Source organism: Etheostoma spectabile, chromosome 2 (assembly GCF_008692095.1).
Source record: "Etheostoma spectabile isolate EspeVRDwgs_2016 chromosome 2, UIUC_Espe_1.0, whole genome shotgun sequence".
Lineage (NCBI taxonomy): Eukaryota > Metazoa > Chordata > Actinopteri > Perciformes > Percidae > Etheostoma > Etheostoma spectabile.
The window spans coordinates 9,042,558-9,062,513 of record NC_045734.1 but is presented as its reverse complement, the minus strand read 5'-3'; the positions used below and the strand labels follow the sequence as shown (position 1 = coordinate 9,062,513).

Below are 19,956 nucleotides of genomic sequence, written 5' to 3'. Positions count from 1 at the left end.
GTTTGACCATTACTCAGCCGTGTTTTAATCATATACAATTGATGTGGCAGAGGGAGTGTATATATTTTGCTTATAAACAATGTCATGACGGTCATAAACAATAAGATTTCTTTTAAACTAAAAAGCAAGTAGCACTTGAACATATTTCAACTACGGTTTATTTATAGCAATTAGCTTTTTTGTTCACATCCATTAAATAAATCAGTAGTTGCATCGAGACTGAGTCTGAGAACTCACAGAGTTAATTAACTCGGGATTACGCTCTCAAACCTCTCAAAAAGAAACCAGAGCCATGTAATACCATACACAAAATTGAAAAACACCCAAGACCAACTGTGGCTTTATCAGGCCCGTTATTTGTTTTAGCGGGTTGGCGATAACACTCAGCTAGGTCATAAACTTTATGGTCCATATTCCTCATATGAAATCATATTTGAGTAACCCCTGTAAAAATACCGCTGAAAACTTGGGTTGCTCAGGCAAAGCATGTTACGGTTCAAAGTATCAGAGAATAAAAAAGAAATACAAGTAGGATGATACATACTGCAACATAGTCCTGCTTTTCTGGGAAGTGAGAAAGATAAATCAGAGTGTGTAAGAGAAGTGAGGGAAAGGGAAACAGAGTTTTAGCTCTGTGGAATTTGGTAGGAACTTTGTTTCTTGCCAGGGGTGAATTGAGTGAAGCTCAAAAACAAATAATAAAGGATCTTACAAAGTGCCTCTCCATGCAGAGCTCATTTCAGATTTGGTTATAAAAAAAATATGTTTTGTAAAATATGTTCAAAACCAATCTATGTTCCAGACAATAACAATGGAAGGCTGCTTTGCAAGAACTTTTACTCTGTTATGAAATGACAGAAAGCATGATTTTAACTCAAGATTTTGATTACAACTCATTCTTTACTAGATACTAGATACAGTATGATGACAGGGAATCCATTCCTGTCCATTACTTTGGTTGTGAGGGAGAAAACAACGTGCATTTCTTTTCTCTCTTTTTTAAACTAAACTTTACATATATATTTTTGACTAAACTTTTAACAAACATTTTTCCTGATTCAAATTAAAGAATTACATGAGAAATACAATTTATGATTTAATTCACAGAAAATAATTATAAAAAAAGGAAATTCGTTTTATCGCCACACAATCAAAAATTACAGAATCCATTTTAATTGCTAACATGGTTAATTGCAACATGTTCCTTAAAAAATGAAATAATGAAAACTATTTTACAATCTTCAAGCTTTTTAAGATTTTGATTTGTGGATATATGAGTCTTTAAATGGCTCAATTCCCTATAAAATCAAATATTAAGCAGTCCACACGAAGATAATAGTGCATAGGAGGTCAGTGAACCACAGATCATTTGGATGTACAGTATGTCATGCTGTCACACAATAAGTTCTCAGAGTTTCTTGACACATTTTCAATCCATGACCTACAGTAAGTGAATTTATGGTAACCAAGGCATTATCAACCAGGCAGAGTGGACAACTGATCCCAATTGAAAGCTACAAGTTCCAGGTTTACTGTGTGTTGTTTATGCATATTTTACAGTAAACTTTGTAAACACTACAGCAATATTAATTGACCTAATAAGGATTTGCTCTGGAGGTCCTGTCTTAAAAAAGGTCCATTTGTGAAAATCCATTTTTAAAGGTCCCATTACATGGTGCTCTTTGGATGCTTTTATATAGACTGTAGAGGTCCCTTAATACTGTATCTGAAGCCTTTCCCAAAACTCAGCCTTGGTGCAGAATTACAGCCACTAGAGCCAGTCCCACAACGAGCTTTCCTTAGGACGTGCCATTTCTGAATCTGTAGCTTTTGAGGAGGGGGGGTGGCCTTGACCAACTACCACTTTGCTCGTTTGAAAGCCATGATGTCTCTCTCTCATGGGTTCTTAAAGGCAGAGCAGGATACCCAGGGCTCGGTTTACACGTATTGTTACTTCTAGCTACTGGAGGACCATAGGCAGGCTGGGGGAACTCATATTAATTAATGTTAACAAAAACCTTATAAAGTGAAGTTTTCATGCCATGGGACCTTTAAGACCTTCATAGAAACACCAGTGCGTTTATATTGCCATACCCCGTCTATGAGATTGTGGCAAAACTGGGCGTATGCTGACTAGTAAGATAAATCTATTTACAATAAATATCATCAATAACTAAACTGTACACACTGCACACAGTTACTTCCTTTCTTGTATCTTCTTTTTGTATATCATTATGTTAAAGTAAAAAAAGACACGTAGTATCAGGATACTTTGTTAATCTTAGGGGATGTTTTACTATAAGCCCTTTAGGGTTTCTAACCTCTACTGCCCAACCCATGCTATGTTTGTTGCTATATACAGTACTTTCTTTATCAATTTCTTTGTGCTACTGAACTAAAACTACTACATTAAACTAGAATAGGGTAGACTAAACTAAACTAAACTAAACTAAACTGAATTAAACTAAACTAGGTGGGTTGGTAAAGGCCCACCACCCCTTTTTTGCCTTGGGGCCTCCAAACAGTCTAGCCATGAATGTCCCCCAGTGTAGTCTCACATTGCAAGATCTCCACAGCACTGTGGAGTGGTGGAGTATGGTCTGGCTACAGCACTTATCTATACTGGGATAATGGGATACTGTGGAAGTGGTGGCATAAGGGGTTATGGAAGTGAGCTTGGGACCGGGGAGGTTGCCGGAAGGATAAAATCTGGGTGGGGAAAAAGTGAAAGAACAGCACTTGTCCCGCCATCATTTCCACCACTGAGCAAAACCCTTAACCCCAACCGCTCTAGTGGAGCTGCTCAGTACCCAGCAGCTCATGCTTTGGTTGTACTGAGCAGCTTCCAGGTATGAATGTGTAACTGTGTGAATGTGACAGGTCTTTGTTGCAAATGAGAAATTGTTCTCACTCGACTTACCTGGAGAAATAAAGGTTAAAAAAATAACTCTGGCTTGTTTGTAATTCTTTAAACCAATCACAACCTTCCTGGTCAGCGTTAAGCCCTGACGGAAATAACAGAAGGGGATGGACATCCCATGCGTCAGGATTTATCCCAGCAATGTGCAGCCGTTGAGCCAGACTTCACACAGTGACTGAGTAAAGTACTTTTGTCATGACATGTATTGTACTTTAAGGATAAGGCTGGCAATATTCTAAATGTTCATTATTGTCAACAATGAAGTCACCAAAATATATTTTTACTTAAAAAAGGATAGATAGATAGATAGATAGATAGATAGATAGATATAGATAGATAGATTGATAGATAGATACGTTATTCATCCTGAAGGAAATTTTAGATTTCCAACTGAATTTAGCATGAATGTTAGTCAAGTACGAGTAAAATATTTATATTTGGGGACTATTTTTAGGCCCAGATTGTACCGGTGGGTTTTTACGGCAGCAGGACAGTGCATGTAGAATTGAGTCAAAATAAGAGCTAGATTGCCTTACATTCATGGTTATGTGGGAACATGTGGTGCATTGATGTATTTTTAATAGTTTCTGGACAATAATGGAGGTCCATGGCGCAGAGGAACAATCCATATCAGGTTTTGCATACACAAAAGATCCTTTAAAGAGACTCAGAGCTACAGCTTGTTTTTAAATAACTGCTGGTCACATCCTATGAGCTTCTTTGACTCCATTCTACTCCACTTAGGAAATGTTCAAACTCACTGAGTGTTTATTTCAGTTCAGCTGTTCTTGAACAACAACATGACACAAAGGCCTATGGCAGACGTATTAAGATAAATAAGTAATAGCTGAACAATTGCAGACTTGTGTATTCCTCCGACAAAGGAGGTGCACTTTGGCTGATACATTATATCTCAGGAATCAGACAGTATGTCTCCTCCTTTGTTGTGCATTGATTATTATTATTCCTCAGACCTATCCATTCTGCTTATCCCATCTATGCGTTTCCTGCAAGGCACATACTGTACACCGTACTTACCCTACAGTTATGGCTATGATTCAGTGAGACATAATGGACGCCACATCCGTTATGCTAAAATATGTTTTGGGTCTGATCAAACACAGCATATGTTTATCTACCCTGCCCTTACATGGCTGTACCCTGTTTGCCACTTTGCATGGCAATCCCTCCAAGCTATCCACCATGGCACTCGCTTGCACGTCTTGTGGCAAAGACCATTTCTAATTCATAAAAGCCAAAAGGATCAATTCAAAATTCATGAACAATCTGTCCTTCTACAACCAGTGATTTCTGTGACTGTGGGGCAGTTGAGACGTGGAGTAGCGAAAAGGAAAGTTCTGCCTCCCCTCATTTTGATACACAGACACAAATATACTGAAGCATGCACACATAAACATGATCACAGGTGCTAAAGGTAAGGAGTAGGCTCTGTTTTTTTTCATTACTTTGTCTATGCAAGATTTAGATTGAAATGACTTGCCAATGGAGTTCTGAATTCATGAGTGGTGGTCAATTATTGCTTCAACAGCTAGTAACTCTGACAGTTTTATCCATTTTTATGTATAAAATCATTGAATCTTATTGACATACCTGATATATACTGAATTTAACTAACTTAACTTTAAAAACAGGAACAGTTTCCAACTCCATTTAGCTGCTTTGGTTTCAGGGTCCTGGTATTGTGCATGTTGTCTCACTGTCACATTGCCATCACTTAGTGGGACATTTGAATGGCTACTGGGAAAAAGTTGAATTTATAGACAATGAACACTGACGCTAAGTACAGGCAGTCCCCACTTTCAGTCCAGAACTGCAGCTCTCAGACATCTTGTAAAACACGACTCAATGTACAAGAGGAAATAGAAGCAGAACTACATGCATTTGTCTGATATGTTGTATTTTTGTCTCTTAATCTCTTGTAAAAACTATTATTACTATAATACAACAACTTTGTCCATACAACTACTTTGGGTGGTTTCAAAGTATACAGACTAATTCAGGTGTCAGGCATAATAAATAGTTTAAAAGGCACAGATTCCTGTGTGTCATTTGCCTCCAGTAACCTACAAATTGCATAAACAGCCCAAACAATGGGCCACATTTCCACAAGGTCTGGATTGCCTACATGTGATTTATCAAACAGTAAACATGGGGACAAGTCTGAATCTACCACAATGGATTTTAGTATCTTGGTAACTGTTAACTCACATTGCCATCTGCTGGCGAAAGCACAAATGTGATCGATGAGAATGCAGTGCAATCAAACTAGCTAGCAAATAACGTCAAACAGGATAACAAGTCCTCTATTTCGATTGGCTAACTGCCTCCATTGCACCAATCAGATTCTAGATTGTAGGCGGGACTACATCTGAAGCAAACAGCAGGAACTACCATGGGAAGTGCACACTCAACAGCAATTACTTGTTTTTGGAAACTTTTACTAGAGCAATGCCACTAAACCCGTAGCGTGTTAGTTCGTCTAAAGAGCCGGTTGATATATCAGTGAGGAGGTTTGTTTCACTGCGGTAGGCATTGAGATACTTTTAACGGGTCAGACTGGATCACCTGCTTTGTTTGTTTACATGGTGAAACAGCTGACAAGCTAACGTTAGCATCCTAGCTGGGCAAAATAATCGAGTTAAATGAGCTAAACTATCCAGCAGCGTTGTCCTCGTGAATGTAACTTAACAGTAGTGAAAGAGCCAACCTACCTGTGCACTAGTGGATGGCTGTCTTGGGTGAAAGTGTGCAAAGCTAAGGTTAAATTTGTCGAGCGTTAGCTAGTTAAATAGTTTGGTCAGTGAACCTGCGACCAGCTTGTAAGGCCCACATCTTCATGTCAGTATGCCTTGTTCCTGTGGGAACTGGAGAAGATGGATTCGGCCGCTGGTCGTTGTTCTGTATATTTCGTTGCTATTAGTCGTCCTGCCCCTGTGCATCTGGGATCTGCAGAGGTCAAAGGTCAGTTCGATCAATCGATGGATCTGATTGGCATATTGCTTCATTTTCATTCAGGGAGCCCTGTTGGTTTAACACCGTGGTAAAGTGTAACTGCGCACCTTTAGTACTCTGGTGATGTACTGTAATGTTGAGATACTTTAACGTTATGTTTGTTTATATGCTAAAAGGCCTGTATATAGTTAAGTTTTGGAAGAGCAAAGCAAGCATAAGCTCCCATATTCGTCTGGGTTCCAGGCTTAATTTATACTAATACTTCTTGCCATTTCAGAGGGGTGAATTCAGCTTTTACTCCATTGCATTTATCTTACAGCAGTAGTTATTGATACTTATATTTATACAAAACATTCAAGGAGGATGATGCATTGCTCACCGCAAAACATCTCCTTCTTATCAAGTCATAGTCTGTAGTTGAGTCCTAATAATTAAAAAAACAATTTGCTACAATGAAGTCTTTAGTCATGATTGTAGCCCAGCAACCTGCCATCATTTCTAAAATCCTCTTTGAACACATTGATGTCAGTTATGAATAGTTTAAAATGCTCTGACAGATTTCCACATTTTAAGAAAATTAGGGTTCTGTTTTTGACAGAAACATCCTTGATTAATATTCTATTCTGAAATTAATTCATCCCTCATGTCATTCCTTTAACACTATAAAGGTGGCCATTCTGCATTATGAGTACTATTGATACTATATAGTGGCACGTGGCCACTTGTGGTATTTTTTACAAAGTTATATTGCTATTTTACTTCAGTATAAGATCTGAATACTACTTTCACCTCTGGCTTTGTATTAAATTTAGCCAATTGCTATTTTCCCAGACCTAAATGCATACATAAGTTACATTTTAACTTTTTCTTTCCATTTAATGACAGGTTGGCATTCATAATAGAGCATGGTTCATTGCTGGGATATTTGTCTTCATGACCATACCCATATCTTTATGGGGCATCCTTCAGCATCTGGTTCACTACACTCAGCCAGAGCTTCAGAAACCCATCATCAGGTAAAAATGTCAACAATCATGTCTTCCATAAACAATAGTATAAAACTGCTTTTTAATTGTTTTATTTGTTGTTGTTTTTTAGAATATTATGGATGGTTCCAATCTACAGCTTGGACAGTGTGAGTTTATGTATAAATGAAATATGTATATGTACAGAATGGATTTATGCTTTTTGAAAATGATAAATCCCTACTTTCCGTGTAATCCCTCTCTCGCTCTCTTTTATCTTGCAGTGGATTGCATTAAAATATCCTAGTATAGCAATTTATGTGGACACATGCAGAGAGTGCTATGAGGCCTATGTCATCTACAACTTCATGACCTTCTTGCTGAACTACCTGGAGAATCAGTACCCCAGCCTGGTGTCAATGCTGGAGGCCCAGGAGCAGCAGAAACACCTGCCCCCTCTTTGCTGCTGCCCGCCCTGGCCAATGGGAGAGTAAGTTTCCTTTTAGAATTAAGAAAAAAAAATATTTTAGAATAGACTACTTTTACTATGAGGACTGAAATACCTACAATCCATGTGAGGATTCCCCTTACTATCTGGCAGCCAACACACCATACAGCTATACAAATGCTTAGTCATCATCCAACACTGGTCAAGGATTTGGTGTGAAATTAATAATTACCCATACCTTCATACTTTGACCCAAAAATGCCAGCTTTATTGACCGTGGTCATTTTTCTTTACCATCTTCATGAATAGTAGTTTAGTGTTCTTGCATTCATTAAGGCATGTGACAGCATATCTTTTGATTTAAAGGAGGTGTTTACAGTTTTAACTTAAAGATAAAAGGTGACCAGTTTGTTTCTTGTACTTGCATTTAGTTTGAGTTTGTTTTAAGGCATTGGGATTTTAAGATGGAAGTGTTTTTAGTAAACAAGTCCATGGCGATGATGATGTAACCAGCTTCAAATTAGTCTCAGTCAGGCAACATCTGTAATTGGTTAACATGCCTGTGTGCAGTTAATTTTGTCCAGAGTTTCTTTTTTTCCCTTTTCTTTTTTACACAAAGATCCGTTTGTTCCTTTTAAAACTGAAGAAAAACGGCAGTATCACCTCACTTTTTTTAGCTTTGTATGTAATTACTGTACACTGCCCTGTCAAATATTAAATCCTTGCCAGTATTGTTGCATTTTGCATGTGTGTATCATAGACCATGATCAAATTGATGTTGTGGAAAATATGGCAGTTCCATGTTAACATGTTGTCATAATACTTGTTTGAAGCACTCGCCACATCTCTTATGGACATTAGTGATGGGGGGGGGGACTGATTTGACTGATATCAGCAAACTAGATGCAAATTTATTTCAAATCATACATTTCATTTGCAGGGTTTTACTGTTGAGATGCAAATTAGGAGTTTTGCAGTACACCGTTGTAAGACCCGTCACAACAGTGATTGCCTTGTGAGTAAGCTCCGCTCCTAATGCACTTAATTTTATTGCATTCTATTCTTCTTAATGTCCATTGTAACTGTTTTTTTCTTCTTCTTAGGATCTGTCAGCTGTGTGGAGTGTATGATGAAGGCAATTTTAGTTCAACAAATGCATGGACGTACCTAGTCATCTTCAACAATATGTCACAGCTGGTAATACTGCTATTGAGTCTAAATGTAATTTGCCTCAAGTAAGGGCTGTGCCTGGGAGTATGTTTTCAGATGTATGTTTGTAAAAAAAAATGTTACAAGCACCCTTTTTTTTTTTTCAAAACTAGATTTCTCTCTGTCTTTCTTATCTTGATTTAGTTTGCCATGTACTGCCTGGTGCTGTTCTACAGGGCTCTGAGAGAGGAACTGAGTCCAATCAAGCCAGTTGGAAAATTTCTGTGTGTCAAAATGGTGGTGTTTGTCTCTTTCTGGTAATTCTCAGTGTGTGACCTGAACATTCTTGAAAACAAACTTTGTATGAGTTATTTACCTTGCTTGTACGTACTGTATATGTTGGTGAAATTTGCTTGCAGTCTCTTGATCTACATAGACGGTGGCATCAAATTGTGTGGTAGCTACTGAAAACGGTAATTTTGTAAACTCTTCTAGGCAAGCTGTGTTCATTGCTTTGCTGGTGAAAGTGGGCATTATCTCTGAGAAACGTACATGGGACTGGCAAAGTGTGGAGGCTGTAGCTACTGGCTTACAGGTAAGCCAAAGTGCATCTAGTTGATAAATATGGTGTTTTTAATGCTTACATACCTTCAGTGTAAAACTCAACTGACCAACTGTCCTGTTTCCCTCAGGACTTTGTCATCTGTGTGGAGATGTTTCTGGCGGCCATTGCCCACCACTTCAGCTTTACCTACAAGCCTTACATCCGGGAGGCTGAGGAGGGTTCTTGCTTTGACTCTTTCATGGCAATGTGGGACATCTCTGATGTCAGAGCAGACATTTCTGAACAAGTCCGCAATGTTGGTAGGTGTTTCCTGACCATCGGAGTACTTGCACAGTTGTGAATTGTAACTGCCGTGTTCTCCAAGCAAGAAAAGACAGTAAAGATATTTATTTTTTTTGTCATCATTGTCAGGGAGAACAGTTATGGGTCGTCCAAGGAAGTCCTACTTCGGCGAGGCGCATAGTGATGGCGAGCGATCAGGCCTGCTCTCTTCGGGCTCCCAAGATGCCATCGCTGAGGCATCCAACCCTGTGTCACCCAATGGCCAATACCAGGGCCTGGGCAGAACCCTCACACCGCACTCTTTGTCAGCCCCCGCCGGGCTCAGCTCGGCCCCGTGGGATGAAGGACATGAGGCTAGACCTGAAGAAACCCAAGAAGAAGAAAGGACCAACCATACTAAAGAACCAACAGAAGCAGATCTCATTGTGATCACCTAGCCTATCGTTAAGGCTGACGTCACCAACAGACTCTACCAGACATGGTTGGGCAGGACCCAATTACAGCCTTTCCATTTTCCTTAGACATTACCAGACTGATGCAAGACAAAATAAACTGTTGTTTAAAAAAAGGCACATCAGCCAAATTACAGTAGAAGTTTGCCAACAAATGCAAAACCAGATGGACCTCTCTGCCAGTGACAGCTCCAAGAATGTTCAGGGAAGTTGTGGCACTAGATGACTTGTACATGTAGATAAGCGTTTTTTTATGCAGTTTTTTAATGCATTAGGAAGTTATATGGCACAGTAGGCAACGCAGAATGGTTTTTAAATCCTAATTGAGAAGACTTCCGGTCAGTTTTAACATGCGTCCCAAAAAGCACACTATTGTCATGTCTCTTGAGATACCACATAATGCCTCCTGAAGTAAGAGCAAAGCTTGCATGTGTATGTGACGGTTAGATAAAAAGAAAAACATGCAGCTTTTAAAAATACAAATCTATGATACTAAAGCACACTAAATTTCCAGAATATTCAATTTTTTTTTGTCCTAGCCAGTAGATGTGTGAAAAGGGCCGAACCCAAAAAATAGTTGGAAGCAAAGTAAAGCGCAAACTGTTTCAGTGGAGACAATAACCTGGGACGAGTGCTGAAAGATGTGTCCAGTTTGTCGTCACTACAGAATCAATATTAATACAATGGACTGTACAAGTAATAAAACAACATACACAACTCAGTCAGCTACAATCAACACGTTCTAGTGAATTCCGATCAATGCTTTACTACATACAGCTCACTCTGTTCAATAGAAATGTATTCAGTAGTCTTCTCAGATGCCTTGTTCTATGTGCTGTGGAACTAGTCTATCCACTACATCTATTTAGCATTTATAATCCAGGATGTATTATTTGTTGAGATGTTTCCCATCGAGTTTAGCTGGAATAACTTCGCAGCTACTGCACACAAGCCATTTACTTTTCCCCATTGGTTTTCCAAGCTCTTATGTCATTGGTACTTATATGGATTTGAGCAGGGATATAGACATGTTTAATGTAGCATATTAATTTGTCAGATAAAAACATATCAAATCTAAAGCCTAATTTGCATCTTGTCCAGCTAGAGAATGTTACGTTGCCTTACATGGTTTTATTTTTTTATTCAAATAAAACTGACAGGATTACATCAGATGTTTTTTTTCACATTTTAGTTTAATTCTATCTCTGACAGTCTCTTAAATAAATCAGATTAACTGCATTTTCTGTTTTTTCTTTCTTGCATTTATTAATAAAATCACTTTTTAAATTGATAACAAAAAACATCTTTAGAAAAACAACTGCGCCCATAATCAAGGGACAACTATAATATTTATATTATATACTAACAATTCCAAAGATGTGGCTCATGCCGGCCTTTAAATCTCAAAATGACATCCCATCTGTCTGGGGAAAATGTTGAAGAATGGTATAACAATTAGGGAAAAAAAATAACACTGTAGAAAGTAAATCTTTAAATGATACCATAAAGGAAATGCATAGCATTTAAAGTGCTCATATTGTGCTTTTCCCCTTTCCTTTGTGTTGTCTTTTTGTGAAAAAGCCCAAAAGCACAAAGTCCCCCCCCCCCCCCCCCCCCCCCCCCCCCCCCCCAAGGGACTTACCATCTTCAACAGGAAACACTGGTCACAAACTGCTCCAAACAGCTCTGTTGTAGTCCAGCCTTTACTTCCGTGATGAATGTGCATCACTTTGTAACACATTATAATACTTGCCTAGTTGCTGGCGTGGCACATCCTCATACTCTGCTACTGACTGGCTAGTAGTCTTTACCTAGCTCCTGCGCATGTGCAACTCCCAACAAAGATGTAATTTAAGTGCGACGCCTCACTCTGTAGCTTAAACGGAGAGCTCAACACACAGGGTGAAAAGAGGAGCTGCAGCAATCCGCAGTACATGTAAACCTATTCTGGTACAATCAATTATACAATTATATAATTATGAACATGAAAATGAGCATACTATGAGCACTTTAATGCATTTCCTTATGTGTCAATTGCCCCTATTTGACTGGGGCATGAAATACATAGAAATGACACTCATTACAAAAGTCTAGGACAAGACATTATTGTTCCATTTGCCTGGGGGTATTCTCTATATGGGCGGATATAGAGATGGCGCTCTTGTGAAGCTTCACAGCGAGGTGGACCCTGTCTCCGGCTCTAACCTCCAGGGGCTGCTGCAACACAACAGCGGCCTGCTTCCAGTGAGAGTTCTGGCTCAGGGTGCTGACACTGATCTCCTCGTCCAGGTAGATGTGGTACCAGAAGGGGATTGCAGTTAATCTGCCTGCAGACGTAGCCTGGACCTGGAAAACAGGGATTATGTCTTAACCCTTGTGTTGTCGTCGGGTCAAATTTGACCCGTTTAAAAAAAAAAAAAAAGTTTGTATCAGATATATGGGGTTTCTTTTAATTACCTAATTTTAATTACTCAAAAATGACATGGATGATTGCATACAGTACGTTGTGCTTCGCAAGTACAACAAAAGATCTCCACTTTCATTGGATTTTTGTTTGTTTTATGAAAAGAAATTGCATTTGAAAAGAAAAAAAAAACAGACTGAACGTTGACATATAACTTTCTCTAATTATCCTTTCTTTACTATGAGTAAATGATTTATAATTGTTGTAATAGGTATAATTTCCTGTAAATTAGGTTTACTGACCATGAATTCCACAAATGAGTGTAACTCTGGTAATAAGTTGGTGTTAGTGGTATTTGTACATGGTAGTGAAAAGAAGTGAGAAACGTAAAAAAAAAAGAGCCAAAAACAATGAAAACGAAAATGACATAAAGAGTAAAATATTTTCAAGACGACAATTACATAGTTGAATTGAAGACAACACAAGGGTTAAATGTTTTTGTGACTTACAGTATTTCAATGCTTTTTTTATTCATGGTAAAATAACCTAATTTTTATGACATTATCCCTGTTTTTAGTCAAAACCAGGCAGAGACGATGGATTATTTTGACTACTAGGTAAGATCAGAGGAGTGTGTGAATCACAGGCTGGTTTTATCTCAAAGTTTAGTCAGGAGACTAATGCTATGAAATTGAATTAAAACACCCAAAATGCAATGAAAGTCATCATGTATTTTACATGCAGGCATCCATGTTATAGAAACCCATATTTAGGATATAAAAAACTTTGAAAACGAGTCAAATTTGAGCCGAGGACAACACAAGGGTTAACAAGATACTTAATGTTACACAAGAACAGTCAGGTACTAGTATACTGTAAAAAATACAACATTAGAGGGAAAGTAAAGTTAAAAGTGTATCTAATGGGGATGTGCACAGTGCGTCGTAGTAGGTATGACTCATTTCCAGGTTTTTGGTGCAGTACGTTTGTGTACCAGAAGGTAGCTGTGGGGTTTTTAAGATTTTCTTTTTTGGTTTTCTGTTGGCAGAGTTAAGTCATGAATTCACAGTTCAGTTGTGTTCTACTGCAGCACTTGAAAGAGATGAAGAGATTACATTGACAAGAGATGACACAGAGACAAAGAGATTACTTTTTTTTTTTAAAGATTTTTTTTAAATGAATTACCGTTACTTCTCTGTTAGTGTAGTTTGCGGTGGAATCCATTAAGTCCAGAACAAAGAGCTCCACAGAGTCACTGAGATGCCTGCACTCCAGTGTGGACAAGTCCAAAAACACATGGACAGGTACCTAAAAAACAAAAAATAAATGAACGCATTGTTAGTGAGTTGTTTGAAGCAATTAAAATCAAGGACCATGTGGTGACCTCATTAATAAGGAACTACATAATATGAAAACCAATAAAAAAAACAGGCAGGAAGAGCTACAGTGCATGGATTATAGACAGCCATGCAACACAAAACAGGTGCTTCTGATGCGCAGGTTGGCACCCACTGTCCACAAAAGGACTTCCAAAAAAATAAAAAATAAATCAAGGGACACAGCTTCAAGTACAAAAAAAGTATTTTTTAAAGACAAATGTCCGCTCAGCTTTTTAAAATGTATTTGTTGATAAAAACATGCTGCTTGTTCTTGTCCATGGTACAGATTTTCCCAAAAACTTCAGAAAAAAGGGCTCAGACCTAAAACAAATATATATAATTTACAGCCAGAGGAGCACTGCTGCAGTGTATTCAAAATCATACAGAAGCTGTCTCACAGTTGTTGTTCTCCCGAACCATTATTTATCTACATCAGGTTTTAATTTGTAATGTCAGTGGATAATCCCTCAAATCACTGATTATTGCTTGGAATCTAATCTTTCACCTCAAACTCTTCCAAACTTGACAAACAGGCCGTGGCTGCAGGGCAGCAGACTTAAAAGCTTAGGGAGAAAACAAAGTGGCAGCACAGAAAAGTGTCACAGTTTCCTTTACTGCAGAACAAAAGAATCTTTCCTCCTCCCTGTCACAGTTAAAGTGTAGACCTCAGAGCCCGCTGTTTGATGTGCTTGATGTAATGCATGCTGATGGATTCAGGTAGGAATGTATTGGGCCAAGCTGTGTGTTGTGTCTTGTGTGACAGTTGTGCTAGAAAGTGCCCTCCACCGAGGGCTTCAAAGACAACATCTGTTAAAACAAACGACCGTCCCGTGTGGTGCCTACAAAATTAGAGCACAAACATGATTCTGAAGAAGAAGAAGAAAAAAAAATAAAAAAAGATAATTTCCAGACCAAATAAAGAAAAAGAATTCAAAGGGGTTTTGCAGCTTCTTTAACGCAGCTGAGAAACACACATCAAAGAGGTGTGCACAACAAAAAACACAGTCCTGGACCTTAGTGTTCCAAGAGAAATACCTTGTTCAACAAAAGACACCCCCTACATGGTGAGAAACAAAACAACTGCTTGCAAAGTCTCTTTTTTTGCACTGTATGTCAATCACATTTAACAAAGCTTACAAGGAATGCATTTGCACCAAATGGGCCAACTTTAAATGTGAATGACGCAAGCAGACAAACACAGCATACTATATGTGAAAATGGCAATATTGACTGTTGCCTCTGTGACGTGAGAATGACGGTTGCCTCAGTAACATGAGACAGAATAAAAGATTTGAAGATGTGAGTGGTTTGAGAATGTGTAACACGAAGATTTTGCAACTTGTGTTATGAAGACTGGAGAAGTTTCAGCCTGACAATACTGTTTTAGTGCATTTCAATGGGATTTCTTATAAATTATTATGGAGTTACTTTGATATTATTTAAAGCCACTATGTAGTAAGAACACTGATTAAAATGAGTTCACAAAAGAGAAAAAAAAAAAAGTGTGCTGTACACAGCTTAGAAATCTCTGTTAAAGCTGACTTAACTGTAGCAGGTAACATTTAGTACACATATGAGGTCATACTTTTAGTAGTCCAGCACAGACCTTCCTCCCCAGCGCTACGGAGGAGGGTCAGGCCAATCTGCACAGCAGTCTGGGATGAGAGTGCTCTAGTTTATTGGCATTTATTTAAACCAATCACAATCGTCATGGGCAACACTAAGCGCCGGACAGAGCAACCGTGCCCCTTAAAAATAGCCTCGGGAAGGAACTTGTTTTGGTGGAACATAAAAACTCAAATTGGACTGACCGTCTGGCTAGCTGTCTGGATTTACCCTGCAGAGATCTGGGGAGCAGTTAACCACCGGAGTTTAACATTACAGCACAAAGAAAGCCGAAGGTAACGGACATCCCGTCGAAAAGGGTGAAATCTGCCTCACAAGTGCACTGGGAATTTCCGGCAGCACCGGATCAATCCCAGATATGTAACGTCGTGGATATAGACCCTTGATGCATAGTGGCTTATGTAGGTAAACTTACAGTGAACTGGTTGATGAATGGAGCAATATTGAACCCCAATGTCGGCTCCTGGCCCTGGACAGCACTCTCCAACAGCAACGTGTCCGACTCCACCAGCATCCCGTGCACCACAATCTTAGCTGGGAAAATACATCCTCCATCTTCCAGCAAACACCTAATATAGATCATAGAAATGTTTTTTTCTCTAAAGTATACACAAGTACAGCACTAAAATGATAATCAAAACACAAAGCAAAATAAACTAAAGTGATCGGGCATTTCTGTAAGCACCATTCTGGCTGTTGCCCTTACCTGGCCAGTGATGCTTTCTCCATCAACTTCTGCCTAATGAGACCACAAGTCTCCACACAGTCCAGCATGATGGCGCTCCACAGCTTCTCTCTGGACGGCCTTTTCAGCATCCCCTGCTCATCCTCCATGTGGTTGAGCCAGAACTCGAGATGCTGTTCTGGGACATTATTGGAGCGAGCCAGTCTCTTCAGGACTTCCTGTTGCTTGGTCTTTTCCACAGAGCTGTACGCTTTTACGTGACCATTGCTGGCAGCGATGAGGGAGAGTAGAGAGAAACCCTCCGACACATCAAGGACATAGAGCAGGTCACTACAGTCTGCGGAGTCCGTGGAGTCAGATCTGCGCTCTTTGTTTTGGCATTTAACCTTCAGCTGGGAGAAGAGTTTGGTCAGTGCACTGCAAAAACTCAGATGGTAATCTTTGTTGTTCAAAAGTGCCATTTCTGAACATTCCAGCATGCAGAAGTCTTTAGTTGGATTCTGGTCAGTCTGAAGACATGCCAGCGCACTGCACAGTTCAGCCTCTGGGTTTGGGTCTGGATTTGGAATGGGGTTTCCAGAGTCCTTCAGATCCAGACGCTTGTCCAGACGGATTTCATGCCCATCTCTCAGCACAGCAACACTGCATAGCCTCAGGAAGGCATCTCTGCAGGAGACTTCAACAAGCAGCTCGTCTTGGGGTTTCAGGACAAAACCTGAAAAGAATCAAAGGAAGGAAACACTGACTTCATGTGGTTCCTGTCGAGTTGTGCAAACCCCATTAAACGTTTGATAACAAATGAAATTTACTCAAGCACAGAGAACTGAAAAATATCAAAGATGGCATTGGATGTCTGGTCTGATTTTAAATGTATGTTATTTTTTCCGAAACTTCCTGATTTAAGTTAAACATTTGCCAGATTTATAAAATATCTTTAAACGGTTAAAGTTTAAAGTTCTAAAGCTTCTTCTGCCTAACATTTAAAAATATTATTGTAGAAAAATCTTCATATTTCTCAAAGTTAAGTATAAAGCAGAGTGTATCTACACCTGCTGCAAAACAAAGAAAACTAACAAAACACCTGACAAAATTTCAGATAACAATAAGATCATTAGTGCTGTCAAACGTTTAAAATATTTAATAGTGATTAATCGCATTAATGTCATAGTTGACTCTCAATCAATAGCACATTTTTATCTATTCTAAATGTCCCTTGATTTCTTTTTGGCCCGTCATTTTTTCTCATTTTAATGCTCTTATCAACATGGAAAAGTGGATCAGCTTGCTTTGTGCAAATGTTTTTTATTGAAAACAACACTGGCAAATAGCCTACTGTAGTGTTCACTTTCACACGTAACATTCTCACTTGGAGCAGTCATTCACACTTGGAGCAAATAATCTCTCACGATGTAACACTGTTCATCAGTAAAAGGGTGAAAAAAAATACTTTGACAAGGGGGCGGAGAGATCACATCAGCTGTGTGCTTGGCCATCAAGCGGTATTTCAGACTGGACTGCTGCAATGATAGCTCAGTTCACAATGACAAAACACACAGATCACTTTGGGGTTGTATATGGAACCATTTGGCAAATTTTAAAAATTAAACTTTCCATCCAGAATCTTATTGGTATCCGTTTCGGCATCTCGTGCTTGCCATCCACTCAAAACGTAACGTTACTACTCTTTAGCCGGCTCGCAAGCCCAAACAAGTGTGTGCTACGTGCCCGTTTCCGGTCTAGCTAGATCCGGTGTGGTGGTGTAGTTTTTCTCACGTTACTAGCTGTTGCAAGAGCATGTGAAAAAAACTACAAAGTTTGCTAGGCCAAAAAGAACGTTAATCTTGCAATACAAAAATTGATGCTGTTAAAATGGGTTTGCGTTAGTGCTGTTAATAACGTGTGTATACTTAAAGCACTAAAGATTATTATTAATATTGTCATGATTTTATGAATGCTTAACAGACAGGGGTCTAAGGATAGAGGGTGCTGTATGCTGTACAGATTGTAAAGCCCTTTGAGTCAAACTCGTGATTTTGGGCTGTATAAATAAAATTGACTTGACTCTAAACACTTTCAGAAAGAGACAGAGAGAGGAAAAAGCAGGAGATGCAGAAAGGGAGAGGGAGCCCAACAGAGAAATGAGATTCAGGGGACCGGGTGCACAGAGGAGGGGGAGGGGGGGGAATCCTACAGGAATAACATCTGTTCATGTCATCATGTCAGCGCGCGGCTCGTCAGAGGCTTTTGGGGAAAATGCATATTTATTGCCTATAAGAATTTCATGAACACTAAAGAGTGTCACAGGCGATCGCGGCGCACACGTCACAGCGTCCGGGAAACGGATGTTGGTGATCACTGGCAACGGTGGCGGCTCCCTCGACGCTGCCGTCGCCAATTAGCCGAGCAGTGAAATGCTGCAGAGGCCCGTCTGACAGATGATGTACTGCAATGCCAACTGGAACATGTCACCTCATGTCAGTGGCTATTAAGTTCAAAGTGGCTTAGGATGAGAGCAAGATCAAGATTATCTTTCAGTGTGTCAGTTTAAAGTATTTTGCTTAACGAATACCAATTTGAATTTGGTATGGTATCTTTATTGCAAGCCTCAAAGATCATAAAATGTGTGTTATATTTATTTGGTACAGTAGTGTACTCTATTAATCGGTCTTAAAACAGTGTAGGTTCTAAAATGACATTCTTACACTGGCATATTGTGGACTCAGTGATGATAACTACGTCATAAAAGTTAGCTAAGGGAGCTAAATCTTCATTTATTTGCATTCTGTCATTACTGTGCATTATTCTCACTAGTTCCCATGGAGATCAACTAAAAATAGTCCAAAATTACCTGAAGGCTATAGTAAAGTAGTTGTGATGATTACAGGCATTATTTAATACAGTTAGAAATTATAGGTGGAAATCACGCTTCCCCATACGATATCATCACGATACTTACGCCACAATTTGATATTATTGCGATTTAAAACATATTGCAACATTCTGCGATATACTACAATTTATAACCTTTTTTCCAACTTTTGCCCAATTTCAAATGATGTCCCCAAACGGAAACTTTGTCAACATCTGTTTTATCTAAAAAGATACATTTCTCTGTTTGTTCATCTCACTTCAATTTTCTTGCTGCAAAATGGGATTGTCAAGCAGACAAACAGGCCCCTGGGTGTCAATACAATATTGCCACTGAAAATATTACGATACCATGCTGAGAAAAGGATACAAGCTAAGCAGAAAATAAATTATATTACAACTAAATAATTTCAAAATGAGAATTGGAAACAACTAGTGAAAATTTAAGGACAATTCCCTGGACAAACTGTAACAGATGGACAAAGCCAATTACGCTGAACCTTTAAATGGGTAAAAATTGGTGGGAAATTGTTGTTGGCTTGCCAAACGTCCCTGTATGTCCAGTGAATCTTACCGTTGGTGCTGTGGACAGGGTAGATAGCTTGCTCCCAGCAGGTGTCCTCCTGGGGTCCAGTAGACAGACTGCTCTCCTCGTCCAGGTGGAGCTGGAACCACACAGCCAGAGCGTCCAGCTCCCCCTCCTGAGTGACAGGCAGGCGGATCTGCTGCACCTCCCTGGAGCTCAGCCCCTCCAGTTCCTACACGTTACCAAAACAAAACAGTTAGGGAAGGGGTGGGACAATGAGTTGTTGCAAGGATACTTGGCTAAAATCAAAAATGTAACTATTTATAAAAACAAATAAAAACATAGGTGTACAATAAAGTGCAAAATTGGTATAAAAAAGTGGGCAGTGTTATTATTGTATCAACTTGTTTCAGTTTTCTCATGATCTATTTAGAAGTTAAATTTGCTTGATAAATATACTGGATGGACAGTAGCTCAAGGATAGTACATAAACTATTTAATTAAAGCGTAGGGTCTTTTTGTGAATGTACCCAAGTCAAACCTTCATTAAAAAGCATGATTAGGACAGAAGCGCCACTTTAAAAAGTATCATCTCAACAATCACAATTGCACAGTAAATGTATCTCTCTTTTGTGGCAATTTGCAAATAAGCTGGGGGTATTTCTAAATCACAAACAAAAATAATGGTGGCTCAATGCAAAAACATGTCAAGAT

At 39.1% G+C, this 19,956-nt stretch overlaps 2 protein-coding genes across 4 annotated transcripts in view; one reads left to right on the top strand and one right to left on the bottom strand.

Moving 5' to 3' along the window:
- The first annotated feature begins 5,291 nt into the window (after positions 1-5,291).
- The window catches only part of tmem184c (transmembrane protein 184C), an 18,044-nt gene continuing 3,379 nt past the window's right edge, over positions 5,292-19,956 (top strand). The window contains exons 1-11 of one of the 2 annotated variants that reach the window (XR_004336006.1): positions 5,292-5,902; positions 6,779-6,909; positions 6,992-7,028; positions 7,143-7,348; positions 8,247-8,321; positions 8,410-8,503; positions 8,660-8,772; positions 8,951-9,050; positions 9,148-9,319; positions 9,432-10,186; positions 12,430-12,441. Coding sequence is in view for 1 of the 2 variants with exons in the window: in XM_032542115.1 (XP_032398006.1) it covers positions 5,786-5,902; positions 6,779-6,909; positions 6,992-7,028; positions 7,143-7,348; positions 8,247-8,321; positions 8,410-8,503; positions 8,660-8,772; positions 8,951-9,050; positions 9,148-9,319; positions 9,432-9,739 (1,353 nt within the window). In the remaining variant the exon portion in view is untranslated. Of the gene's footprint in view, positions 5,903-6,778; positions 6,910-6,991; positions 7,029-7,142; positions 7,349-8,246; positions 8,322-8,409; positions 8,504-8,659; positions 8,773-8,950; positions 9,051-9,147; positions 9,320-9,431; positions 10,991-12,429; positions 12,442-19,956 lie in introns of those variants that run through there. The other variant, XM_032542115.1, reaches the window with a different exon arrangement.
- The window catches only part of prmt9 (protein arginine methyltransferase 9), a 15,404-nt gene continuing 6,162 nt past the window's right edge, over positions 10,715-19,956 (bottom strand). Inside the window, exons 9-14 of one of the 2 annotated variants that reach the window (XR_004335999.1) lie at positions 19,291-19,474; positions 15,870-16,563; positions 15,579-15,732; positions 13,344-13,466; positions 11,764-12,100; positions 10,715-11,276 (exon numbers count right to left, since the gene is read on the bottom strand). Coding sequence is in view for 1 of the 2 variants with exons in the window: in XM_032542058.1 (XP_032397949.1) it covers positions 11,858-12,100; positions 13,344-13,466; positions 15,579-15,732; positions 15,870-16,563; positions 19,291-19,474 (1,398 nt within the window). In the remaining variant the exon portion in view is untranslated. Of the gene's footprint in view, positions 11,277-11,745; positions 12,101-13,343; positions 13,467-15,578; positions 15,733-15,869; positions 16,564-19,290; positions 19,475-19,956 lie in introns of those variants that run through there. The other variant, XM_032542058.1, reaches the window with a different exon arrangement.